This window comes from Aethalodelphis obliquidens, unplaced genomic scaffold (genome assembly GCF_003676395.1).
Source record: "Aethalodelphis obliquidens isolate GAN/ISIS:26980383/991018 unplaced genomic scaffold, ASM367639v1 scaffold100, whole genome shotgun sequence".
Taxonomy (NCBI): Eukaryota; Metazoa; Chordata; class Mammalia; order Artiodactyla; family Delphinidae; genus Aethalodelphis; species Aethalodelphis obliquidens.
Genome location: NW_020838044.1, coordinates 2,113,485 through 2,139,945, shown reverse-complemented (window position 1 = coordinate 2,139,945; position 26,461 = coordinate 2,113,485). Strand labels below are relative to the sequence as shown.

Below are 26,461 nucleotides of genomic sequence, written 5' to 3'. Positions count from 1 at the left end.
AGGGGGAGGCAAGAGGGGGCCACACACTAATGGCAGAGGCAAGCAGAGGAGGAAGCTGGGAAGCAGGAGTCTGGCTAAGCTTGGGACACATGTCGGCGCAGGCATTGCCACAGGCCCAGGCTTTGGTGCTGGGCAGGTGGTGGCCTAGGAGGCCTTCCCACCCATCAGAGTCCAAAGAGCACAGGTGTGGCTGCCTCATGGCCTCACCAGCGTTAAGACCTGTCTGCGCCGTCAGGGCTCACCTGATCACAGGGCCTCTGCCTGTGGCTGCGCCTCTAGCAGAGAAGCCACTGCCTTCCCACCACCAGCATCAGACCAGCAGCTCAAACAACTGCGCCTTCGGGGGGACCAGCCACCAGGCCTCACTGGGACCCAGGTAAGGGACTGGCCCTCGGTGAGATCAGGGCCCACCCAAGCCGCGGGGGATGCCGGATGCAACTCAGTGAGGCTTCCAGGCCAGGGCCTCCTGCCCATTGTCAGATGTAGCCAGGACGAGCAGCCTAAGAAGAGCTTGGGACTCGGCCAAGCTAGCCAGCCAGGAAGCAGGGCTCCAGCCGCATCCTGGGCTGCTTCTCCCAGGGTCCGTGATGCAGACCCGAACTCCTTCCCCACTCCAGGTCCCTAAATGTGGGGGATAAATGGGGAAACTGGGCTGCCAGAGATCCCCCCTTCCCAGGGGCAAGGAGGCCCCCGCTCCTCCACCCCCCACCTTTCATCCCCCCATCCCCACGCTCCACCTTGAGGATCCCCCCCACCCCCTGCCTGTGTCATCAGGATCTTGAGCAGCAGATGTTTCCCTGAACCTGCTCACAGAGACCCACAGGGACCATCCTTGTGCGAGGCGGCTGGCGGGGAGCTAACCGAAACACCGTTCATTTTCTCTTCTTTGTCTTCTGGATCTAGAAGCAGGAAGTGTTGCAGCCTGAGAGGTGCAGCTGGGGAGAGGGAGAGCAGACTTTTAGTACCCCCTTACCCTTGGTGGGGAAAGGGTTCCTCCCAAACAAGGAAAACAGAGACCCAGCCACAATCCCTTAATTGTTTACTAGCAACCATTTCCCCAGCACTGAGTCATCTTATCAGATCTTCTGCTACTTTCATAACAGTCCTGGTAACAGGGGCGTGGGCTGCTCTCTGACACTTTGCCCAGGATATTCCAAGGTTTCTGGACAACTCAGAGGCACCACGCAGATGCACGGACACCCACGGAACTGACACCCTATTCGTGATGCATACCTACATCATTAAAGTGACACATGACCTTGACCCACACACTCAGCTAACTCCCGCCCCACCCTGCACGTACACACGCACCTCATTTACTTCCATTCCGTTTCAACATATACATATTCTAGACCCCCTCTATGCCAGGAGGGTGCTGTGTGGACAGCAGTGGCAAGATAAGTCCGTCCTCAGGAGGTCACAGCCCAGTGACAGAGGCACATATATAGACAGTTAAAACATGGAGTTTGCAGTCAGACACGGCTGGGTTCATTCTCTATCAAATACTTCCTTGAGATTTCAGGCCTGTTACCCTCTTTGAACCTCAGCATCCTCATCTGGTAAATGGCATAATAACAGAACCCACCCAGCAAGGTTGTTCTGAGGATTAAATGAGTTGATGGGGGTAACATCTGTAGAACAGTGCTCAGCACATAGGGCCAAGGAAGTATAAGCGATGGTAGTGAAAACGAAATGATATAAGGTTCATAAGGCACTTAGCATTAGGCTCACAGCACTAACCAGGGTGGCTGCTCTTGTTAGAGAGGAACGTACAAGGTTTGATGTGGCATTAGGATGATGGGAAGGGTGGAGTGGGGTGGTCAAGGAGGGCTTCATGGAGGAGGTGATCCTTAACCTGGAATCTATTTATTTATTTAGATTTTTTTAATTATTGAGTTAACCTTGGTTTATAACATTATATGTTTCATGTGCACAACATTATGTTTCTACTTCTGTGTACACTATAGCATGCTCATCACCAAAAATTTAATTTCTATCCATCACCACACAGTGATTCCGTTTACCCATTTCCCCCTCCCTCCTGCCCCTTCTCCTCTGGTAACCACTACTGTGTCCTCTGTATCTACATTTTCGTTTGGTTTGGTCTGTTTATATATTTTGTTTCGTTTGTTTCTTATATTCCACAAAAGAGTGGAATCATACGTTATTTATCTTTCTCTCTCTGTCGTATTTCATTTAGCATAACACCCTCAAGGTCCATGCAAATGGCAAGATTTTATCTTTTTTATGGTTAATTCCATTGTATATACAACATCTCCTTTATCCTGCATCTGTTGATGGTCACTCAGGTTGTTTCCATATCTTGGCTATTATAAATTCCATGATGAACACAGGGGTGTGTATTTCATATTCCTTGGATAAATACCCAGAAGTGGGATTGCTGGATAATATGGTAGTTCTATTCTTCATTTTTTGAGGAGTCTCCATATCATTTTACACAGTGGCTGCACTATTTTACATTCCTACCAACAGTGCACAAGGGTTCCCTTTTCTTCACTTCTTTACCAACTTTTTTTTCTCTCTTGCCTTTTTGTTAATAGCCATTCTGACAGGAGTGAGGTGATACTTCATTGTGATTTTGACTTTGACTTGCTTTTCTCTAATAATTAGTGATGTTAAACATCTTTTCATGTGCCTATTGGCCAACTGTATATCTTCTTTGGAAAAATGTCTATTCCCTTGAGCTGGAATTTAAAGGGTTGTGTGGGGAGGGACTCTGAGAAGAGGGTTCAGAGAATGGAAAGGCAAAGAGACAGAAGATTTAGTAAGACATTCAGGAAAGTGCAGATCACTGACACATCCTACAGAGCCGCATCATCAACGTGCATACAAATGCATGTGCATACACACACACACACACACCCCTTCTGAGCGGGTCCCCAGCATAAGAGCCAGCATTGGCCTCCTCCTAATTTGAGGAATTGAAACAGGCTTGGACAAGAGGCTTGCTTTGGCAGGGAAGGCTGCAGACCCTAATTCCTTCCCTCCAGAAGCTAGGCACACCCATCTGGCATATTTTACACTCAGCCCCAGGATGGGATCTGGTCCCAAGTTCCTGTCCACCCAGCTTTCCTGAGCCCATTGGAATGAGCTTTACTGGCCAAATAATGGGAAGCTGGGAGCCTGCCTGGGGGCCTTCAAGGCCCAGCCAAGACGGAGGGCTCCTCAGCAGAGGGTATGTCTGGAGAAGGATCCAGAAAGACCTGTGGTCCAAGCCTCAGACCCGGGTCAGGGATGGGCTGCAACAGCTGTCCTGCCCAGCTCTGCCCCAGTATCCCTCTCCCCAGCCCTGATTGCTGTCTCTTCCATTCATTTCAGCTTCTAGGGAGTCATCTCAGCAGTGTCAACATGTCCCGGCCCAGCAGCAGAGCCATTTACTGTAAGCTGTCCCTGCAGTGCCCTCTCCCGTTCCCTCCCACTGAGCTCCCTGAACCCCCTGCCCTCCATTCCCTCCCTCACCAAGTTGACCAACCCCTATTGCTGTATATGTCTCACCTCCTTCTTCTGCCCCCACTCCCTTGCTTTGGGCCACGGCAGTGCACCGGAAGGAGTACTTGCAGAATCTCACCTCAGAGCCCACCCACCTGCAGTTCAGGGTGGAGGTGAGTAACCCGGGGGCCCCAGACAGTTTCCTGATTCAACCCAAGTTTTCCCGTGTGTCCACCACCCTGACAAAAAAACAGACATCTGAGATAAGTCTCTGCCACAGAAGCCAATGGCCTGACCCAGTCAGAGCAGGTGGGCTTGGGTCCAGCAAGCCTAACTGAGCATCTGCTGAATGTGGGGAAGGAAGATGGGCAGGGAAGGCCAGGCTAGAGGTTGAGGTGGTGGACGTCCTATCCCCGGGCAGGAACAAGCAGCAGAGGGATAGGTCAGGAGGCACCTGCCACCACCCCATCCCCGCCTGTCTCCCAGTCCACCCCCTGCCCCAGGATCTGCCACAGCTGGAGGAAGGACTGTGTGAGGTTAGCAGTCCCTGTTTGAGGACTTGAAAGGACCACTGTCTGAGAGCGGAGCTTTCTGGGCTTGAGCTCCCCGGGGCAGGCCTGCGCAGCTTAGAGCCTACAATGGAAGCTCTGGCCCTGCGTGGGAAGACAACACTGGCTCTGCCACATCTAGTTGCCTGGAGAGTTGCTGACACCACAGAGAAAGCTCAGACTGGAAGGGTGTGGCGGAGAAGAGAAGACACCAGGTCAGGTTGAAGGTCTGGGGTAGAAACCGCCCCTGGGCAGCAGCAGATCTAGGGCCCTCCCGGAGAAGAAGCAGAAGAAGCAGCGAGGGATGCTGGAGCAACCGTCTGGGGGCTCCAGAGGGCGGCAGAGGTCAGGGCCCCCCAGCCATCTGGGCTGGGCCCAGGAGCACTGGGCTTCATGGAGGGATAGGGGTTAGGAACCAGCTTCGGTTAGGTTTAGCAGGCAAGAGCAAGAAGAGGCATGTCCAGGATGCCAGGGCACTTGGTCATGTTGTCAGAGCTCCTGAATATGCCAGCCGTGTGAACTGGGAGAGGAGCTGGGAGCTATGCAGAGGGCGGCGTTGTGGGATCAAGGGGCAGGAGGCAGACAACCTCCCCCCAACCAGGGCCTGGAGGGGAGGGTGAGGGGCAGGACTGTCACTTGTGAAGGCAACGTTTGGATAGGAGAAGGGAGGGGTCTCCTCAAGGATAAAAACACTGCTGGAATGATCAGACTAGCGGGGGGCAAGGGCCTGAGTGGAGAGAGAGGTCAGTATGGACTTCTCTGGGCAAGAATCAGGGAGAAGGGGGGCTTGACTTCTTCCTCAGAGACTGGGAGGTGATGGGTTAGCAGAGGTGGAACGCGCCTTCTGGGCAGGGGGAACAGCATGAGAAAAGGCACGGAGACAGGTACGCCAGGTCAGGGAGGAGATGCACCAGGCTGGGATGGTGATTCCAAAGAGGGCAAAGGAAGCCGGGGACAGAATTTGAGCATCCTATATATATCCCACCCAGAGGAGTTCAGACTTATTTGTTGGGTAGCTGAAGCCCACATCTACCACGATCTAGCCCCCTCAGCTGGCCTGGACTGTTAAAGGCCATGACTGTCCTTCCTCCAGAGTCCTAAACCCCCTCCTACAGCCCCTCAGACCCTGACTTGGGAGCCCCCTCCTAGCCTGACTGCCTCTGGCCATCACACAGGCCCCTGAAGTTTGCTTTATAGGGATGGCCTGGCACTCCCCAGCAAGGAGGCCAGGGACATGTCTTCCCCCTCTGCTGCCTTTCCCCCACCCCCCAGCCCTGCGCATTCCCACCTGTGATCCCCTTCTCCAAACCTTCTCCCAGTCCTGCATCTTCTCCTCTCCCCTCAGCACCTGCTGACATGTAAGCTGGGGACGCAGAGAGTCCAGGAGCCCAAGGATGCCCTGCAAAAGCTGCAGGAAATGGACGCTCAGGGCCAGGTGTGGAGCCAGGACTTGCTCCTGCAGGTCAGGGATGGCCGGCTCCAGCTGCTGGACATCGAGACAAAGGTCAGCCTCCCACCATTCCCCGCAAGGGATCATAGCTGACCCAGGCCGTGGGAAAGCGAGCACCAGGCGTGAACACCATCGATGCATGTCCCACATGGCAACCACCCCTCCCCATACACAATACATACCCAGGACTAGGAAGAAACGGGGGACAGAGACACAGGGATCAGGGGAGACGACGCCCCATCCCAGACCACTAGAAGGGTGGAGCAACCCAGGTCAGGAGCTCCCAGGAGTCAGCCTGGCTCTCAGTGACCTCACAGCTGACCTCTCTGCCTGGCCCAGGAGGAACTGGAATCTTACCGCCTGGACGGCATCAAGGACATGGACGTGGCACTCAACACCTGCTCCTACAACTCTGTCCTGTCCATCACTGTGCAGGATTCAGGCCTGCCAGCCACTAACACTCTGCTTTTCCAGTGCCAGGAAGTGGGGGTGAGTAGGTGTGGAATCCAACAGCCATCACTCCCCACTCCTCCCCGACCCCCCATCCCCAGCCTGTCTGACTGCTGCTTCCTGCAGGCAGAGCAACTGAAGACCAGCCTGCAGAAGGCTCTGGAGGAGGAGCTAGAGCAAAGGTAGGCAGCCTCTGCCCCAGCCCACCTGCAGGACCTCAGAGCTCAGGTCTGCCCCACATCTGGGGGAGCCCAGGAGCCTGTGGCCCAATAACATAGGCATAGACCTGGGGAGGGGCCAGGCTGAAATAGGGCACAGATGGGCATGGGGAAGGGGCTGGGGCGGGGCCCAGTGAACACTGGAGGCTGGCCTCAGAGGCTGACGTGGGAGGGGCTGGCCCCAGAGAGCAGGCAGATGAGGCAGGGGAGAGTCAGGGAAGGCTTCAGATGGAGACCAGGGAGCAGGGCTGGTCGGGCTCCTGGAGAGAGGGAGTGGTACCCTTGGGTCCTAGGGCAGAAGGGTGGGCAGTGCCTCTGTCCCAAGAACCCTGTCAAAGCTGTGTCCCCACCATGTGCTCACAGGCCCCAATTCGGAGCCCTTCTCCCAGGTCAGGACAGATGCAGGGGGCCTCTTCTGGAAAGGCCGATCCCTAAGGAGCAGGTACCTCCTCTGGAGTGCAGACCCCCTCCAGAGCAGCACCACTGGATGACCCCAGAGCACAGTAAGCTTGGGCGTGGGGGCCAGTGGGAGGAGAGGATTCCCGTCAAAGGTCAAAGAAGTTCTGGGCCATGGTTCCCTTCCATTGCAGACACACCACGATCCCCAAGGCCCCTGCCACACCACTCCATCATCCAAAACTCAAGTGCCTTCACTTTGCCTCCTTCGAGGAGGTCCCCATCCCCCGGGGACCCAGGACGGGATCAGGTAACTGCAGACTGTCTTGGGCTCCTTGAGGATTTTTGGTCCTGGCCCAAGGGAGGACACCAGTCGTCTCCATCACCCCAAGGAGCCAGGTGCCAGGATGACCAAGGCAGGGCCTGGGCTGAGGAGGGACACGGAGCCTTGGTCAGACCCTGGGCTGGGCCTGAGGCTCAGGCTTGTGGTAGGAGGGGGCGGGGGGTCAGGGTTGGGAGTTCCAGGGTGGGCCTAAATGCCCACTCAGACCATGGGTTGTTTGGGGTCCAGGAGGTGCTGAGCCACGTCCTAAGAGACATCGAGCTATTCATGGAAAAGCTGAAGGAGGACCAGTCAAACACCAGTCATAAGAAGAAGAGACAGAGGAAGAAACAGATAAAGCATCAGGGGGGTGAGTGTTGAGGGCCAGGGGAGAGGAGTGGGGGGAGAGTCTTGGGATGATCTGTGACCCACCACCTTCCCACTTCTTTCTACAGGGATAACAGAGGCACATTACATCGACTGCTTCCAGAAGATCAAGTACAGCTTCAACCTCCTGGTATGTGGCTCCCCACAAGTTCCCCAGCCCTTCCCCCCACCCCACCTCAGCAGTCCCCTCCTCTCTTGTCTTATGGACATCCCAAGCTTCTCCAGCTTCTTCCCACTCTTGGGACTTTTGGAGAAATGCCAGGCTCCCCATCAAGGCCCAGAACAATGGGGCCCTGGGGTCCTGGTGAAAGTAGGGTGGGAGGAAGGGTGGTAACAGGCTTCGCCCTGTATCCTCAGGGAAACCTGGCCACGATGCTGCAGGATACAGGCGCCCCTGTGTTCATACACCTCCTCTTCCAAACTCTGAACTCCGTGAGTCGGGGGAGGACAGGGTGGTGCAGAGGGACATGCTGAAGTTAAGATGAGACAGAGGCCTGGGTGGGAGGTAGGGGGCAGAGGGAGTCTGTGGATCTGCCCTTTGCTCACCTCAGCACATTCTTCTCCTTGACCCCAAGACGCCATCCCCACTATGCACTGTCCTTAACCCCAAGGACACCAGTGGGGGCAGGAAGGAGCAGGCCTGGGGCAACGCGGTATTGCAAAAGTGGGAAGCCAGGGACCCCAGGCCCTTCCCCACTCCTGTCTGGCCCTGCAAGAGCCCAGACTTCCTGAAACCTTCTGTCCCTCCCCAGATCCTGGAGCAGTGCCCTGAGCCTGGCCTAGCAGTCCAAGTGATCTCACCCCTCCTCACCACCAAGGCCGTTGATCTGCTGCAGTCCTGTCTAAGCCCACCTGAGAGTAACCTCTGGAAGGGGCTGGGCATAGCCTGGACCACCAGCCAGTAAGTGACGACAAAGCCTAACTGAATCAGAGGCAAGGGACGTGGGGGCATAGGGCAGGACACACAGGGCAGGAGGTGGCAGGCTCTACATTGTGTCTTAAAACAAACAGAAATTCTGTACCCATTAAACAATTAAACAAAACTCTGTACCCATTCTTCCCACTCCCCAGGCCCTGGTAACCTCTATTCTATGAAATATCTCAAAACAAATTGAAGGACTCTACCTGGAGTGTCCAACTTTTAATTAGGCTAAGTACAAACAATGAAAACAAAACAAAACCACCACTTACCATCACCCACCACTGAAGGAAAGCATTATTTCAGAAAAAAGAACAATTCTTCCCAAGGAAGGAGAGTTGGCAAACTTCTAGTAAAATTTTTCTCATTTTTGTCAAGGACAAAGTGAAAACTCTGTCTCAATTCCTGCCCAGATTTTAACAATTACTGATGTAAGAGATGCTGCAAATGTAACATCAATAAGAGTTGCAACCCAGCAGCCAAGGAGCTAAGAGAGAAAGAGATATTCCACGCGGGTGGAACCGTGAGATGGGCAGTTGGGCGGCAAGGCCAAATTGATGACAGCTGTGGGGAGGGGAGGATGAAACCAGCTTGGATATGCTGAGCTGAGGTGTCAATGGAACCTGCGCAGAGACAGGGTGGCCTGGGCTTTGGGGGAGAGGTCCGACCTGGCTACAGGAGTTTGAGAACAGTCAGTACAGAAGTGATATTTGGGGCCACCTGGAGGTAAGCACTGTGGTGGGAGCCCCAGAGCTCACTTTAACAAGCATGGTCTGCTCTCCCCATGAGAGAAGGGCCTGGGGAAACTTCAAGGTGGTGAAAGGAAACATGGTTAAGGAGGCAAAGAGAAATTCCAGAGAGTTAAAAGGAGAAACAAAAAAGCAGAACATGAAAACCAAGAGAGACGAGGGTTGGGGTTTTTTATATAAATTTATTTATTTCTTTTTGACTGTGTTGGGTCTTCGTTGCTTCATGCAGGCTTTCTCTAGTTGCGGCGAGCAGGGGATACTCTTCGTTGCGGTGCACAGGCTTCTCATTGCGGTGGCTTCTCTTGTTGCGGAGCACGGGCTCTAGGCGTGCGGGCTTCAGTAGTTGTGGCACGCGGGCTCAGTAGTTGTGGCTCGCGGGCTCTAGAGCGCAGGCTCAGTAGTTGTGGCGCACAGGCTTAGTTGCTCCGTGGCATGTGGAATCTTTCCGGACCAGGGATCGAACCCATGTCCCCTGCATTGGCAGGCGGATTCTTAACCACTGTGCCAACAGGGAAGTCCAAGAAGAGGGTTTTAGAAAGAGAAATCAACTGGGAAAAAAACCAGTGGTTCTAGGATTCTTTTTGCCTAATGAGCAGGGTTTTTTTTTCCAATTCAGCCCCATTAAAGGATTTTTGTGTCCAATTCATCTAAAGACATAAATTATAACTTAATGTAATCAATTTCTTTTATTGTGGTAGAATATACATAGGATAAAAGTTAGTTAAACTATTTTTAAGTGTATAATTCAATGCCATTAAGTACATTAACAATGTTGTACAACCATCTCCACTATCCATTTCCAGAAATTTTTCAGCATCCCAAACAGAAACTCTACCCATTACACAATCAACCAAAACTCTGTACCCACTCCTCTCTTTTCCCAGCCCCCTGGTAACCTCTATTTTATTTTCTGACTCTGTTTATTATTTTAAATATAAAATTAAGTCAGATGTGGCCTAAGATGTTTTCTCATTTCTTAAAGTAACCAAAAATGAACGAATGAATGAGATGAAAGACAGAAACACAGAAAATAGAATAACTAAAGAGTTGTAAAAACTCTCAAAATAGTTAAATTTCAGGTAAATTTTATTCAGGTTATTTGATTTTAGGCAAATTGACCCAAAACTATAAATAACACTAAATTCTGTGGTAATCCAGAAGGATATAGACCATACAAGGCCACTGGATCTGGCAGTCAGATTATCAGGACTTTAGAAGAACTAGTTTCAACAGAGCAATGGCAAAGGTAAAAGTCAGGTTGCAAGGCATAACGAAAGAACCAGAGGTAAGAAAATGCAGGCAGGGCATATGGACACGTCCTCAAAAAACTGGACAAAGGGAATAGAATGACAGCTTAAAGGGCACAGTAACAGAGTCAAGGGAAGACCTGAGCATGTTTTTAGGGCAAAGAAAAGGAGCCGATAAAAACGATTCAGAAGGGGGAATCACTTACTTGTCCCCGTTGAATAAATTAGCTGCCTCCTGTGTCCCATGCACTGTATTATGGATACAGCTCTCAAGGAGTTCAACGTAAGTAAGAGACACAGACATGTGAGAATCATGTGCAATTCAGCGTGAGAGGAGCAATAATCCAGGGTGTCTGGAGTTCAGCAGCAGTGCAAAGAGGAAGCATTCACCTCTGCCTCCGAGAGGTAGGGAGGGGACTTCCTCGAAGAGGGGACTTGGCATTCCCCGGGCCGGCGAGCAGAGCATGACTGGAGACCACCAACAGTGTGCTGCTCCTCCTGCGTGCTAGGCAATGGGTGAGGGGGAGGCTGAGTGGCAAGTACCAGCTCCCACCCTAGAGCCGGCCAGAGTGCTGTGCTGGGATCACAAGGCGGAGTTCCACGTACTAACCCTCTAGAAAGAGATCTGCTGCTGGGAACTCTAACCAGTTAGACCCCGCGGGGGTCTTCCAGCCCTAACGCTCTGCGGTTCCACCACTTTTAGTCAAACCCCCCATCAGTGAGATAAAGTACTCATCTCTTCTGGTGTTGATATGTCTGCACTTTCACGGGCAGAGGTGAGGCTGGCCCATGCATACCTGCACTGTGGGATTTGCACATGCTTAGCTGTTCGCTCCTATGTGGGTGTCCTGGGGCCTTTGATCAGTGCCCGTGGGCCACGTCCTCCACTACCTAGAAGATTCCCCAGGCTAGGCCCTGTCATCTCCGCCCTCTCCACATCCCACAGCCTGGCACAGAGTGGACTCAGCCTTGTTCTTTCCCCAGGTCCAAATGGACAGGCAGTGAGCCCCTGCCCTACCAACCCACATTCTATGACGGTTGGCAGCTTCCAGAACCTTCCTACGAGGTAAGGGGAGCTTAGCACAGAGTCCTATTCAAAGCCCTAGTCTCTGGCTGGGCTTTCTCAGTCCACTCTCTCAGTCCAAACCATGGCCACGTGACACCTAAGTGGTAGGTGGGTTCTGTGTGGTGGGCAGACAGGTGAGGGGATATGAGGCAGCTGTGTGCAAGGGGGTCTGTGGTCTCACACCCCACCTCCCTACCACCACGCTGGCTGACATCCTGCTCGTACTCTGTTCTACCCCTACAGGAACCTTCAAGATACCAAGACTCTACTTCCCTCCGGTACGCCCTGGGTTTAGTCAGGACCGTAGGGTTCTAGGGAGGGAGGGACAGGGCTGATCTGTGGATCTGTGGATTCTACATGTCACTGACGTCCGGGCTCTCTTTTAGCCAGGCACATACACGTACAGGTACATCTCTCCCCTACCTTGGGTGAAGAGGCAGTTTTTTACCTTCCTAGGCTCCGATCCCTTCTTCTTTCAATACTCTCCACACATACCTCTGATTTCCCAGAGCTTGAGTATTAAGTGCTCAAAGGAGATGCAGAAAATTCCACTGCTGGAAGAGTCCTGAGAAATCAACATTTCAGACCCCTTCTGCTTATAGAAACCCACACCCCAAGCCCACCTAAGAAGGACCTGCCCTCAAAATCTGTGGAAGTCCAAAAGTCACCCTTAGACTCCAACGGGGAGGTATCTGGGGCTGAGACAGGGGCCCAGTCTCTGAGGCCCCACTCTCCGGCCATCCTGACTGTCTCCGGGGGTAGCGGGGGAAGCCCTAGGTTAGGGAGCAACTCGCACTTTGCTCAAGAGGAGACACACAACCACGGACCCCACCCTGGGCCCTCCAGACCCGGACCTGTCAAGCCAGCCGTGAAAATGCAAGTCCTATATGAGTTTGAAGCTAGGAACCAGCGGGAACTGACTGTGGTCCAGGGAGAGGTACTGGAGGTGAGGCATGGGCTTGAGCTGATAAAAGGAGGTGGTGGTTGGTGGGAGCTACTGGGAGCATGGCGTGGGTGGCCTAGAGAGGGAGAGGGAAGGTGGGGAAGGGCCAGGAGGGAGAAAGCCTGGTGGGGGAGGGGCAAGGCTGGTCGGACAGAGGCTTGGGTCACCGCTGGAGTGACTCTTGGCAGGTTCTGGACCAGAGTAAACGGTGGTGGCTGGTGAAGAATGAAATGGGACGGAGCGGCTACATCCCCAGCAACATCCTGGAGCCCCTGCAGTCGGGGTTCCCTGGAAGCCAGAGCAAGTCGTTCCCTCCGGTACTACCCAGCCTAGACTATTCAGAAGCTATAAAGCCTGAGTCAAAGGTGGGGGCAGGGAGGATCCAGTGACAAGTGGAGGAGATGGTCCCGGTTCAACTTAATCAGTATTATCACACGCTTACTGTATCCTGAGTTTATTCGTGGGACCAGAGCAGAGAACAAGCCTTGTGCCTATCAGACAAGTGAACCATGGAGTGAGACAAGTGATCTGACGGAAGCCCAGAGAAGGGACCCAGATGATGGTGGCTGTAGGTGGCTCTGAGATGAGATGGCCTCTGACCCCCACTTCCCCTGATTCTAGGCTCCAGGGCTTCGACTTAGCTCAAGGCCTGAGGAGGTCACAGCCTGGTTGCAGGCAGAGAACTTCTCCACTGTGTGAGTGCCAAGTCCCACGGCTTTACCTCTGTAAAGGGCTCAGATAATAATCAGGCACCCCTCCCCATCACAAGAGTCTCTTCCAGGGCGCTTCTCCCTTCAACCTCAGGAGCTATGAAATTAGTTTCAGCCAATATGTTTATCTTACTCCCTGGCCTCCAGATACCCTTTCTGTGAATTCTTCTGTCACCCCAGTCTCCAAGCCCAAACAGCCCCTTCTCCACACAGACACCCAGGCCCAGTCCTTCCGCCCCACCACTGACAGTTTCTGCTGTTTCTGTTCCCAGCACAGTGAAGACTCTCGGGTCCATGACGGGGCGCCAGCTGCTTCACATGAGACCTGGGGAGCTACAGATGCTGTGTCCCCAGGAGGCCCCAAAGGTCCTGGCACGGCTGGAGGCTGTCAGAAGGATGCTGGGGGTGAGGCCACCCTGGGATCCTGACCACCGCTGGAAATGTGGGATGATCCCTGAGTGAGAGTGTCAGGTGGACAAGCCAGCAGCCCCAACCCTGGGGTGGCACTCAATGTGTCAGGTCTGGCCACAGGACAGTTCCCCCAGGGGCTTGATTTCATGTGCTCAGGCATGCCTTGAAGCTCCTAGCTGATTGTTGGCATCAGCTCTGGGGTCCCTCACCTGCCACCAGCCTCACCTCAACCTTTTCTTTCCTCAGATGAACCCTTAGGCAGCAACTCAAACACCTCCAAGACCAAGACTTTCTCACAAGCAAGATGGCGGATATGATAACTCTTTAGAGCCCCGAGAATTCTTCTTTCAGGCCCCCAGGTTGCAGCGAACCCCACACCCCAGCTCACACAGCAAAGAAGATGAGCAAGCCCAGAGGTTGAGACGAATGGTGCCCCTTCTCGCTGTGTTGAGAGCTCTCCCCAGTTGCCACCTATTTATTGCATCTCTTTCCTGAGCCTGGAGCACTTAAGCCTAGGTTTGTCAGGACTCTGTTTAGCCCCCCTCCTCCCCAATAAAAGTATCTTCAAGCTTGTCATGCGCCTCTCTTGCAGCTTCCTCTGGCCCTGATGGGGGCCAAAGGCAGAGAGTCAGGAAGAGCTGGGACACTGGGCATGAAACAGCAGCAGCCCTACATCCATCACTGGGCCAGACTGTTTGAATGTGAGCGGGAATTCACTGGAGCTGAGCCAGAATTTGAGAATTATGGTCCAAGCTCTCCTTACTTTATAAACAAACTCCAAAATAAGGCTATCCTTGACATCTTTATCCTTCTGTGTACACTTCTTCCAGTATATTCCAAGGCACCCAGCACAGCTGAGGACACAACACTTCACAGGAGCAAGGAGTACCGGGGCTGACAGTGGTAGGTTTTGATCAGCCATACTGGCTGATGATCCAGAGACGCACTGAAAAAGCGTGTCAGGTGGTCCACGCTCTACTTGGCAACTTTCTCTTCTAATACTTTTGTCCCCTCCTGTTGGGTGAGCTAAATTTGAGCCCCCTCCCCAGCTTGTCTCTTTAGTGGCAGAGCGTAGGGAACGCTGGACTGGAACACTGGACTGCCTGTGTGAACTCTGGCAAGTCATTTCACTCTCTGGCTTCCTTTTCTCTCAAACGTTAAGTGAAGAGCCTGTACTGTCTGTGGCTTCTGATATTTAGTATACATAGCCTTCTTTAATCTCAGAACTGTCACAGACTGCCCTCCCTACAAAACCGGTTGTACTTTCATTGATTTAGTCTACAGATAAGGCTTGATGTACTTATGGATTAAGGGTCCTTAAGATTTTCCCTTAGTCTCTCTTAATTGAATTTGTCCATGACCCTAACACTGCCAGAATATTGTATTTTTCGACTGCCTATGTCATCCCCTCAAGTTCCTGGCCTCCGAAAATCATCTCTCTTAGCTGATGACACTGAATAAGAAAGCAAACATCTTCCCTCACAAAATAGAACAAAAGTGAGACCCTTAAGGTTTGACTTTCAAGGGCAAAAGTTAACCAGAAAAGTTAATTTGGGGGAACGGGGAGAGGAGATATTGACACATTGCCTTCTGGGGCTTCATGGAGCTGAAGGAGTCCTAGAAACAGGGAAACCCTCCAGAACCAGATAAAAAAAAGTATGCTCCCCAGATTTCCCAGCAAGGACTGAGATGAGGTGAGACTGTCTGGATATCCAAGTGCAAAGGAACTAACACAAATTGGGCTGACAGACCTAGGTTTGAATCCCAGGCCACCCATGGACACTTGAACCTAGGAAGGCAACTCACCCAACCTCTCCAGGCCTCAATAATCTTAATGGGCATAAAACCTACTTCACAAAGTTGTTGTGAAGCTTAAATTGCAATAAATTAGTAACATACGTGAAATACCTAGACTATTGACTAGCATATCATAGGTGTTCCTTAAGTGTTAGTCTTATACCCAAGTTAATTTGTAACTGGCCTGTTATCTTAGGAGGAGAAATCAGGCATTATAAATGCATCTGTCCCAATGTGTTTGTATTTTTTCCTTTCTTCTTTTAGTGAACTGTCCTTTTAAAAAGTCTCATCTGGGCTTCCCTGGTGGCACAGTGGTTGAGAGTTCGCCTGCCGATGCAGGGGACACGGGTTTGTGCCCCGGTCCGGGAAGATCCCACATGCCGCAGAGCGGCTGGGCCCGTGAGCCATGGCCGCTGAGCCTGCGCATCCGGGAGCCTGCCCTCCTCAACGGGAGAGACCACAATTGTGAGAGGCCCGCGTACCGCAAAAAAAAAAAAAAAAAAGTCTCATCTTTGCTTCAGCCAAACTAAGGGGGAAATGTGAGTTCCCAAACCCCGGCTAGGGGGTCTTAGAACACAGGGGCTCTGTGTTCTAAGTAGCTGTGCTGTAGAGGCCAGGCCAGACACCTAACGAGCAGCTCCGAACTCCTCTCCATCCATCCTCAATGCACACGCCAAAGACAGAGATTCCCTGGTGGTCAGTCTCAGTCGCCTCCTGGTTCTTGCCCACCTCCCCCCAAACCCCCCACACCCGCTAGATAAATATTTATGGCATGAATCGCACTCTCCGGGGGTAACCAGGGCCCTCACCGCCTAGGCTGTTAGGGCTCCTCCCACCCTAATTGGCACTAGTAAACAAACACAATTCCGCTTCACGCGTGGAGAATGCAGAGACCCAAACCCAGGTCCGGGTCACTCTCCTCCCCTGCCTAGCCCGGGGACGGTTCGCCCCCAACCCCAGGGACTGCAGCAGTCGCGCCTGCGCGTGGCCACGCGGACACTCGGGGGGGAGGGGAAGACGACGATGGGGGCGGAGTCAGGCGCGCACGTTGGTGCCACCTACTTACGTCGGGTATAAAGCCCCTCCCGTTAGCCAACTATCCCCAGTCCGCGAAGGCAGGCACGCAATAACGAAATGTCGTCGAAGTCAACCATGATTTTGGGTTACTGGGATATTCGCGGGGTGAGTGCCGTCTCAATTGCCAAGCCGCTCGGTCTGGTAGACGGACGCGGAGGTGGCCGGGGGCTCACGGTCAGTGGTCTCCGAGAGAAGGGGTTCTACTCGGGGGCCAAACTTCCTACGCCGCGACGCTTAACGCAGCGCGGCCGGCCCCAGCCGAGCTCCCGGGCCGCTGAGGCCGACCCCTGCCCCGCCTCTGGACACGCTGGCCTGGGGGAGAGGGGCTGAGGGCAGCAAGCCCAACGTGGTAGGTCTCAGGAGCCGTTTAACTACCCGCTCGGCGGGATGCAGCGTCTGGGCAACCGTGGGCCGGAAGGGGGCGGGGCATTGGCGGGCGTGGATTGGGGGTGCCGTTGGGAGCTGTGCAGATACTGACGGGGAGCTTTTTTACTCCCCAGCTGGCGCATGCCATCCGCATGCTCCTGGAGTTCACGGAGACAGCCTATGAAGAGAAAAGATACACGTGCGGGGAAGGTAATGCCCCTCTGGGTGGCAGTGCGACGCCGCGCTAAGCCGAGCAGGCCCTCCAAATGTCCCTGTCTTCTTCTGCCCTGAGGGTGGCATCACGACGAGGTCGGGTGGGACTTCTGCCCCAGTCACCTGGGAGCTCTCTGCCGTGTCCAGTGTGGGGAGTGATCTGGGGATTCTCTCTCTGCCATAGCCCAACCCTGTCTTAACACTTTATGAGTAATAGTTAAGCTTTGGGGGTCTAGGTATGTGAGGTATTGGAATTAGGGTGTGTCTTTAGATCTTTCCACTCTCCTCAGGTCGGATATTAAGGAGGTTGGATCCCACTTCATTCTCTCTCTTACAGCTCCTGACTATGATAAAAGCCAGTGGCTGGATATGAAATTCAAACTAGACCTGGACTTTCCTAACGTAAGTGGCTTTAGGAGAATAGGGGACAGAAGGGAAGGTCTTCAAGTATATCCTTGCTCCTTTCCTCTCTATTCTAGGGGCATCTAGAATATGGGCTTTTAACCTGGATAGAATAGGTAGAATTCAGGGGTCCTTGAACTTAGATGGAGAAAAAATTACATTTTCATTTCCACTAACTAAAAGTTAACAATTCCTTCTGTTGTGAGTATAGGCAGTCAGTGACCTTGATTATTAGCCATGCCTGTGACTTTGTCACTAGTAGAAAATGGATATTTTTGTATTATATTAATGTGTTGCAGATATTATAAATAAATATTATTTACACTTATCATATTTTGAAAGTATGATAGTTATTACCTCTTGTTATTTAATGCATTCATAGGCACATATTACTCTTACAATTTTGTTCTTTTAATATTATATAAATCGTGTAAATATATGTAATTTGCTTTATGCATTTAAAAACCTTATTCTAAGAAAGGGTCCAGGGCTTCCCAGGTGGCGCAGTGGTTAAGAATCCGCCTGTCAATTCAGGGGACATGGGTTCGAGCCCTGGTCTGGGAAGATCCCACATGCCACGGAGCAACTAAGCCCGTGGGCCACAACTACTGAACCTGTGCTCTAGAGCCCATGTGCCACAACTATCGAAGCCCACACGCCTAGAGCCTGTGCTCCACAACAGAGAAGCCACCACAATGAGAAGCCCACACACTGCAACGAACAGTAGTCCCCGCTAGACACAACTAAGGAAAGCCTGCGTGCAGCAACGAAGACCCAATGCCGCCAAAAATAAATAATTAAGAAAAAAAAAAAAGCGTCCATGGCGTGCACATACGCATACACACACACACACACACACACACAGATTAAGCACCCCTGTCTAGAATCAGGTGTGGACTCAGTTACTAACTTTTACTTACTCTCTTCTTTCTCCTGACACAGCATCTTCTCTCTACTGTTCACTTCCCTGCAAGTCTTATCTTTCCCAGGAGAGAGAGGCAGGTAGGCAAGAGAGAGTCAGGTTGTTCATTTGGCCTTTCCTTTTCCTTCCAGCTGCCCTATCTCATGGACGGTAAGAACAAGATCACCCAGAGCAACGCCATCTTGCGCTATATCGCCCGCAAGCACAATATGTGTGAGTGGGGTAGGGCTGGTGAGGTGAGGGCTGCTCACCTGGGGGTGGATAAGGCCAAATGACAGTTTGGCCTACAGGTGGTGAGACTGAAGAAGAAAAGATTCGAGTGGACATGATGGAGAACCAAATAATGGATTTTCGCATGCAACTGATACAACTCTGCTACAACGCTGACCACGTGAGTTTCCTCAGCAGGAAGGCATCAAGAAAAAGGAGCATTGAGGAACCCAAGTGTTATTTCTGCTCCATTCGCATGCAGATGATGACAGCTATTCTCACTTTCCCTTTTACTTCTCTCCCAGGAAAAACTGAAGCCTCAGTACTTGGAACAGCTACCTGGACAACTGAAACAGTTCTCCTTGTTCCTGGGGAAATACTCATGGTTTGCAGGGGAAAAGGTAGGAAGAAAGGAAAAGGAGGGGATCCCTTTCTATCTCTGCAGGTGTTAATGAACTCCCCAGACCTGATGATCTTATCGTTCCTCTAGCTCACCTTTGTGGATTTCCTCACCTATGATGTGTTAGATCAGAACCATATCTTTGAGCCCACGTGCCTGGATGAATTTCCAAATCTGAAGGCTTTCATGCGCCGTTTTGAGGTGATGCTCCCTGCACCTTTCTCTTACAAAAACAGACTCTCCCCGGGCCCCAAGGGACCCCATTGTGGTAGATTCTTGCCCAACACCAGCTTTTGCCTAAAGGGATCAAGGTTGGACACCTCTAAGCCTTTAAGTCTTGGGAAGGCCCTGGCTTCTATACCTTGAAGGCACTGTCTACAAGAAATGGCAGGGGTGAGGGCCTTGGGGGTGGAGTCAGGCAGCATGTGAGTGTTGCTGTTTTGGAATGGGGCTTTGGGCTGGGCTAGAGTCTTTATAAGGTTTGGTGTGCTTTCCCTTCAGGCCTTGGAGAAAATAGCTGCCTACATGCAGTCTGACCGCTTCCTTAAGATGCCCATCAACAACAAGATGGCCCAGTGGGGCAACAAGAGAATATGCTGAGCAGGAGGCATACTTGCACTGCTTGTTTTGTTCCATCCTGTCCCTAGGGGGGCCTGTACTTTCTCTGCTCTTTTCAATAAATAGCACTGCAGTTACTGGTGTCCAGCTGGATGTCTCTTGGGAGTAAAGGCCAAAGGAGAGTAAGGACATGTTATTTCAATCACTGCAACGTTGACATTCCCCCACCCCACACCTGAGTTCAAGGGCTAGAGGTTCTTGCCCAGCCCTTCAGAGTACTAGAAATAAAGGTGAGATTGCACGGCTGTAGATGACAAGTGTATTAAATGAGACTAGAGCCCCTGTGAAGACCTGGTGAAGATAAGTAAAACTGTGTGGTACTATGAACTCAACAGAACTAGCGTTCAGAAACAGACCCTTATACATGTGATAAAGATGATATTTTAAACTGGTAGACTAACCAACATATAGGAGTGGGACAGTTACTTAGCAATTAAAATAATAGACCCTGGGCTTCCCTGGTGGCGCAGTGGTTAAGAATCCGCCTGCCAATGCAGGGGACATGCATCCAAGCCCTGGTCCGGGAAGATCCCACGTTCCGCGGAGCAGCTAAGCCCGTGTGCCACAACTACTGAGCCTGTGCTCTAGAGCCCGTGAGCCACACGCTGCATCTATTGAAGCCCATGCATTCTAGCGCCTGTGCTCCACAACAAGAGAAGCCACCGCAATGAGAAGCCTGCGCACCACAACAAAGAGTAGCCCCCACTCACCACAACTAGAGAAAGGTCGCGCGCAGCAACGAAGACCCAACACAGCCAAAAATAATAAATAAATAGAAATAAATAAATTTATTAAAAATAATAATAATAGACCCATACTTCATACCATTCACTAAAATTAAGTCATCTGGAGTTTAAGGCCCAGTGTTAAACATAAAGTATTAATGAAAACGTATGAATGTTTGGAATCATAGGGTAGGAAACATTTCTCTAAGACATTTTAAAAAGCTATAAAGGGAAAGATTTACAAATTCAACATTATTCCACATAAAAATTTTTTGTGACGAAATGACAAGTGAGATAAAGGACCAGTATAGAGACCATGTAAAGAACTCTCATTAAGGCAACTTGGGATTTTTTGGGGTTTTTTTTTTGCGGTACACGGGCCTCTCACTGTTGTGGCCTCTCCCATTGTGGAGCACAGGCTCCGGACGCGCAGGCTCAGCGGCCATGGCTCACGGGCCTAGCCGCTCCGCGGCATGTGGGATCTTCCCGGACCGGGGCACGAACCCGTGTCCCCTGCATCGGCAGGCGGACTCTCAACCATTGTGCCACCAGGGAAGCCCAGGTTTTTTTTTTTTAATTGAATATAGTTCCCTATGCTATACAGTAAGTCCTTACTGTTTATTTTATATATACTAGTGAGTGTCTGTTAATCCCAAACTCCTAATTTATCCCCTGCCACTGCCTTTCCCCTTTGGTAACCATAAGTTTATTTTCTATGTCTGTGAGTCTGTTTCTGTTTTGTAAATATGTTCATTTGTATATTTTTTAGATTCCACATATAAGTGATATATATGTCTTTGTCTGACTTACTTCACTTCGTATGATAATCTCTAGGTCCATCCATGTTCCTGCAAATGGTATTATTTCATTCTTTTTTATGGCTGAGTAATATTCTATTGTGTCTATATTCCACGTCTTCTTTATCCATTCACCTTTCAGTGGACATTTAGGTTGCTTCCATGTCTTAGCTATTGTAAATAGTGCTGCTATGAACATTGGGGTGCATGTATCTTTTTGAATTAGAGTTTTTGTCTTTTCTGGATATATACCCAGGAGTGGGATTGCTGGATCATATGGTAACTTTATTTTTAGTTTTTTGCGGAACCTTCGTACTGTTCTCCATAGAGGCTGCACCAATTTACATTCCCACCTTCAGTGTAGGAGGGTTCCCTCTTCTCCACATCCTCGCCAACATTTATTATTTGTAGACTTTTTGATGATGGCCATTATGACTGGTGTGAAGTGATACCTCATTGTGGAGGCAACTCAGTTTTTTTTTAAAAAGGACAAAAATCTATGAACAGATGATTTATGGAAATAGAACTATTAATAGCCAAAGAAAGTTTTAAAAATGTTTATACTCCAAGAAACTGCCAATTATACCAGTAAGAGGAGCATTTTGCAGATGAACAAACTTAAAGTTTGTGAATGTTGGCAAAGCTTGGGAAATTGATAAGGATTTCTTGCTGGTGAACTTGTGAATTGGTATAGCTACTTTGGAGGACAATTTGTCAATATCTTCTAAAATTCAAATCATATCCTGTGACCCAACAAAGATGACCTTGCTTCCCCAAACCCAGTAAGGTAGAAAGAGTCTCCTGGCAAGAGGGACACTACGGTCCTATGTAATATAATCAAGGAAATGACATCCCATTACTTCTGCTGCAGTTTATTAGAAGAAATCATAGGTCCTGCCTACACTTAGGGGGAGAGGATTTCACAAGATCGTTGAGTACCAGAAGGTGGAATTATGAGGGCCATTTTAGAGTCTGTTCACCACAGGGAAGAGGCAAGGAAATGGGAAATTGGCCTTGCAGTCCCCTGAGAAAAGAATCCTGGGAAAAAGTGATGACAGAAGAGAGCACCATGGCAATTGTAAAGGAGAGGTTTTAAAAGCATAGGTCCATATTGCACCTGAATTCCAGATAGACTGTAGAAAAATCACATGTTCCAAATTTTTCTAGTCATTATGTTTGTTAGGGAAAATCCATTTAACGGTTATCCAAAACCAAGAGAGCAGGGAAGGTCACTGAGGAACAGATCCATTCCACAGGAGATGTGGCTCCCCTAGGTCCCAACTGCCCCTAACTCTAATTCTAAGACGGACAAGAAGAGAACACTCTCATGGTGGTTCCCTGCAAGGAAAGAAGGGAAGTGGATGCCCTATCATCCCAGAGGCACAGAGATCGCACAAGTGTGAAACTAGTAGACTAGTGATGGGTTTGTGCAAGTAGCGTCAATAAGAACTTTTTAAAACAAAAAACTTGTGATCGCTGACTTGAATTTGGTGGAGGAGGTCCCCAAAAAGTATTAGGGAAATTCATTTGTATTCATTGTTGAGCAACTGGATTAAGGCATTTCCAGTTCAGAAGGAAATAACTTATGTGATTCAAGAAAAATTTGTAGAGTTATTTCATTGATGGGATGGGTGGAGTGAGGGACTCTGATGTGTATGGGCATGGATCTGCCTTTAAAGACAGTTTAAGGGCTTATGAAAACACCTGGACTTGGTACAGAAATTGCATTTTCCTTATCCTTCAGCTGCAGGACTAGGTGGCACAATGAGCCATGTGGATACAAAGGGATTTAAGGAGTTCAGGTGGATGGTAGGGGAGAGGGAAGGAAGTGAAATTTAGCCAGTGATTTTGCTAATGTGCAGGCTTGCTCATGTCACTCCCCTACTTGAATATGGCTAATGGCTTCTTGGGCCTCGGGAAAAAGACAATCTCCTCCAGTTTACAAAATTCTTCATAATCTGACCTCTGCTTCCTTTCCAGCTGCATCTCTTGGCAGGCGCCCGCCTCTTTCCCTGCCCTGGAGCACTGGGTTCTAGCTTTTCTGAATTCCCTAGACTCTAGAGTCAGGCTACCTGGGTTCGGGTCCTGGCTCTGCTACAGTAAACCCTGGCCTCCTGTGCCTCTGTACTTTCTCTGACAAATGAACCCTCCCTCACCGGGACCTTGTAAGGAGTAAGCCAGTGTTCTTAAAACATTTAGAATGGATGGATGCTATATAAATTTGTAAATATAAATTATCCAGAAGCACCATGTTCTCTTTTATCTTAACGCTTTTGGACTTGCTGTGCCCCCTGCCTGGAATGCTTTTGCTCCGGCCAACTAAGCCTGCCTGATGCCTATTCATTGTGTAAGGTAAGCTGAAGCCCCTGCCTAGAGGAGCCACAGCTGATAACCCTTGTGGGAAGCATTAGTGATGGTCACCAAAGATTTCTGGTTGTTTTCCTTTTAGGGAAGCTTCATTACCTTCTTGAACTTACGTGTAACATTCTGACTTGCTTTGGCCAATTAAATGCAGTGGAAATTATACACGTTTTCTAGGCAGAAGCTTTAAAAGCCAGTGTGGGAGTGGCCATATCTGCTTCCAACTGCTGTCATGACTGAGAGCAGGTGCCAGGCAGAAGCCTCCATCAGTTTGGGTCTCTGACAGACCATGAAAACCAGGGCCTGTTGACCACAGTGGACGTGAAGCATAAGCAAGAAATAAATATGCATTAAGCCACTGGGGTTTGGTTTATCCTGCCGGACATTCCTCCACCTCCCCCCAGCTAATTTAAATGCACTGACTTTTAAAATCCCTGTTCCTACAGGATTCAGTGTTCTCCTCCATCAGCACTTTCCACACTGAACTCTAATTGCTGGTTTAAATGTCTGTCTCTGCCGGTAAACTGTACGTTGCCTGAGAACAGGGACTGTGACTTAAGCCAATTTTTTTTTTAATTTGGAGCTTGTATAGAGCCTGACACAAAGTAGACACAACGATGCATTGATTCCCTTCCTTCTAATGAGAATGGAAGGAGAAAAGAAGAGTTTGCTTCAGAAAAGTGCTTCATGCTCTCAAGGAACTTTAAAAATTTCTCTCTGTTCTGGTTGGGAGACAACACAACACGAAATGCCCTGTTCTTGAAGCAGATGGCCGAAGTGCTTGGAATCAGCATAGAAGTTCAGGTTCAGGGAGGTCCCGGGGATCAGCAAAGAACTCTGAGTCTGGAGGGTGGGTGATGAGATTTCGTGGTCTGGCATGCTCCTTGCTTAGGCCAAATTGTAATGAAACATTGCTGAGGACCAACAGGCATGAGCTCTTAGTGTTTTTGGGGGGTTTTCAATAGAAATAACTATAGGTGCTTCACACGTGAGATTTAAATCCAGAAGAAAAGATTATATAGATGTGAGTATGTTTGAATTTCAAATGAATAGATGCTGCGGTGCAGAGGACACATGAAGACCCAGGGCCAACCTGAGGTTACTGTCATTAGAGCGGGTATTTACATTGGTGGCGAGGGGTGGGAATAGGATAAACAGGATAATGTTCATGCTGTGTGAGAAGTTGGAGGGAAAATGAGAGATTATCTTTTGTGGTGTAATGTTTCCAACTGTATTAACAGATTTTTTTTTTGAACTGTGACTGAAAGCATATCTGCTTCCTTCCAAAATTATGTTTAAAATGGGGAGAAAAGTAGAAGAATGTAGGAAATGCAGAATGGCTGTTGGGCCTTTTAGGCAGGACTATGCTTTTTCAGGGGGTGTGGCTACCCCACCAAGGAGAGTCTAGGAAAAGCCAGATCTGATTAAATAGGAATAGGACAATGGGCATGTTCTGGAATCCACCAGGACTGGACCCTCTTCTTTGCTTCCAAGTGTTGAGTTACCATGTAGAGCAGGCTGGTCTCTGTGTCTGTTATCAATCAGGTGGTAGACTAATAAAGTGGGACGATCATGAACCTGGAAGTGGGGTCACCAGAGGGATGGACACAAGAGCTGATCCAGGGAGTAATTTTAGTTTGCAGGTATCAATGTTTAGTATAAAAGCCTTATTATGCAGCATCTCTTTGGAATCCTCTCACCAAAGAAGAACGTCCTATAAGCATTGTAGATAAATGCAAAACAGCTTATCTGCAAATCTGAGTGCAGGCTGTTTTAAGTTATAGAGCTCGCTTAATTTTCCCTGTTTTACACCTCCCATTCCCTTACTATTTCATATGGGATGAACTGGAAGTCACTGACATTATGCTTTAGTCTGTCATTTTCAAAATATCAGTCTGAATGTCACCCCGAGATGCCAAACTTGGAACTGGATGCAGTAGTTGATGACACTTTGGGTGGTTCCTGTTTTGGGTGAAAGAGGGTGCACGTGTTTTTGTTTGTACAGGGATGGTTGCATGAGTGTCTTGTGGTGGCTGTAGGGATGATTGTTTGGAAATGCACGTGTGGAAAAGGTTATGTTTCTGTTAGGCATCTATCCTCTGCATCTTTTAAACATCATTCTTATAGGTGGGGAATTTCTCACATTATAGGTCCCACCTCCCCAAGGTAAAAGATTGCTAGCTGACACTTGATATCCCATCTCCCCATCTTCTGTTGTCACAGAATCTCCACTTCTGCTGGGCATGTTACTTCCCAGGAAGACATCATTTCCAAAATGATTAAGTTCTAGCCAATGAGATATAAATAGAAGTGTTATATGTTACTATCAGGAAGTTTCTTTAAGAGGGAAAGAGCAAGCCCCATTCCTTTTTCTCCCTCCTGCTGTCGGGAACACAGATGTGACAGGGCTTTAGCAGCCGTTTTGTGTCTATGAGGTGACATAGAGAATGGAAAACACCTGCTGAAGATGATGAAGCATAAAGTTAAGAAACTAAGTCATTAAACCTACTATGAAGCCAACATTCTCAGTGCTTAACTATCTACCTCCAGATCTTCTTTCACATGAGAAATAAACTTCTGTCCTATTTAAGCCACTGTTATTATTTAGTTACATACAGCAGAACTTAAAACCCTAACTAATTCACTTGCTCTTCCAGCCTCCCTTGTGGCTGAGGCATGGGCCTGTGACCCAGGCTCTGTTAACTGCACACGGTGGTACAGGACCTCAGTTCCAAAGAGGCAGGCCCTGAGAATTTATCTGGCATGGGTAGTGGTGGAGGGATCAGGATTTTGGAGGCAACAGTGGTGACACATTCGCCTCCAGTGCCACATGTCAGGGTTAGGAGTCCCAGTGTCTGTGCCCAGCAGTGGCTGTGGGGTTGTCTCTAGGACAGTCCCACTTGTGGTTAGGCACACTTCCTAGCTACCCAGCTTCCAATGCCAACTCCTTGGCCCTCCCAGGGATTCAGTGAGCTACCTGATACCTCTAAAAAATTATTTTCCTGTTTCAGCAAGAAGGAACACTAAAGGATATGCCACTCCCCTTAGGTCTATCTGAAGATAAACATCTTATCTTTAATACCTTAGTCTCTATCCTACCTGCTTGAAACCACTGGCTTAAACCCAAGGTTTCTGCTTGAGTTTAACCTTTAATCCTCAGTCTCCTGGGTGTGGGAGAGACTGCAGCTGTCCACCAAATCTATCCTTCTGTTGAAATATGTGTCTACCCTTGTGACTAGGTAAAGCCACACAGCTGATCACAAATGGAATGTGATCACTTGTGATGTTTGCAACTTCTGCCTCACTT

At 49.8% G+C, this 26,461-nt stretch overlaps 2 protein-coding genes across 8 annotated transcripts; both read left to right on the top strand.

The window, feature by feature from the left end:
- Window positions 1-202: 202 nt before the first annotated feature.
- EPS8L3 (EPS8 signaling adaptor L3) lies at window positions 203-13,840 on the top strand. 7 transcript variants are annotated; one of them, XM_027096189.1, is made up of 19 exons: window positions 204-376; window positions 3,340-3,400; window positions 3,559-3,623; window positions 5,344-5,502; window positions 5,788-5,937; window positions 6,025-6,080; window positions 6,480-6,619; window positions 6,707-6,822; window positions 7,084-7,204; window positions 7,290-7,351; window positions 7,579-7,653; window positions 7,974-8,122; window positions 11,121-11,202; window positions 11,446-11,480; window positions 11,965-12,148; window positions 12,334-12,462; window positions 12,767-12,840; window positions 13,133-13,260; window positions 13,513-13,840. In XM_027096189.1, the coding sequence occupies exons 2-19, from the start codon at window positions 3,370-3,372 to the stop codon at window positions 13,581-13,583; spliced, it is 1,827 nt and encodes a 608-aa protein (XP_026951990.1). In that variant the 5' UTR covers window positions 204-376; window positions 3,340-3,369; the 3' UTR covers window positions 13,584-13,840. The 7 variants fall into 7 exon arrangements, with proteins under 7 accessions (XP_026951993.1, XP_026951995.1, XP_026951990.1 ...); XM_027096190.1 differs by having other exon boundaries at window positions 13,128-13,260; XM_027096192.1 differs by lacking the exon at window positions 7,579-7,653 and having other exon boundaries at window positions 203-376.
- Window positions 13,841-16,140: 2,300 nt separating this feature from the next.
- On the top strand, window positions 16,141-19,348 carry LOC113614563 (glutathione S-transferase Mu 3). The gene is made up of 8 exons (XM_027096197.1): window positions 16,141-16,245; window positions 16,641-16,716; window positions 17,057-17,121; window positions 18,175-18,256; window positions 18,334-18,434; window positions 18,559-18,654; window positions 18,744-18,854; window positions 19,155-19,348. The coding sequence occupies exons 1-8, from the start codon at window positions 16,198-16,200 to the stop codon at window positions 19,251-19,253; spliced, it is 678 nt and encodes a 225-aa protein (XP_026951998.1). The 5' UTR covers window positions 16,141-16,197; the 3' UTR covers window positions 19,254-19,348.
- The last annotated feature ends 7,113 nt before the right edge of the window (window positions 19,349-26,461 follow it).

What these genes read in the sequence shown, in the direction of transcription:
- EPS8L3 (XM_027096189.1), top strand. Translation starts at nt 3,370, where the DNA reads ATGTCCCGGCCCAGCAGCAGAGCCATTTACT. An exon ending in CAGCAGCAGAGCCATTTACT is followed by an intron (nt 3,401 to 3,558) that starts GTAAGCTGTCCC and finishes GGGCCACGGCAG; the next exon opens with TGCACCGGAAGGAGTACTTG. An exon ending in GAGGAGGAGCTAGAGCAAAG is followed by an intron (nt 6,081 to 6,479) that starts GTAGGCAGCCTC and finishes ATGTGCTCACAG; the next exon opens with GCCCCAATTCGGAGCCCTTC.
- LOC113614563 (XM_027096197.1), top strand. Translation starts at nt 16,198, where the DNA reads ATGTCGTCGAAGTCAACCATGATTTTGGGTTACTGGGATATTCGCGGG. An exon ending in GTTACTGGGATATTCGCGGG is followed by an intron (nt 16,246 to 16,640) that starts GTGAGTGCCGTC and finishes TTTACTCCCCAG; the next exon opens with CTGGCGCATGCCATCCGCAT. An exon ending in TAGACCTGGACTTTCCTAAC is followed by an intron (nt 17,122 to 18,174) that starts GTAAGTGGCTTT and finishes TTTTCCTTCCAG; the next exon opens with CTGCCCTATCTCATGGACGG.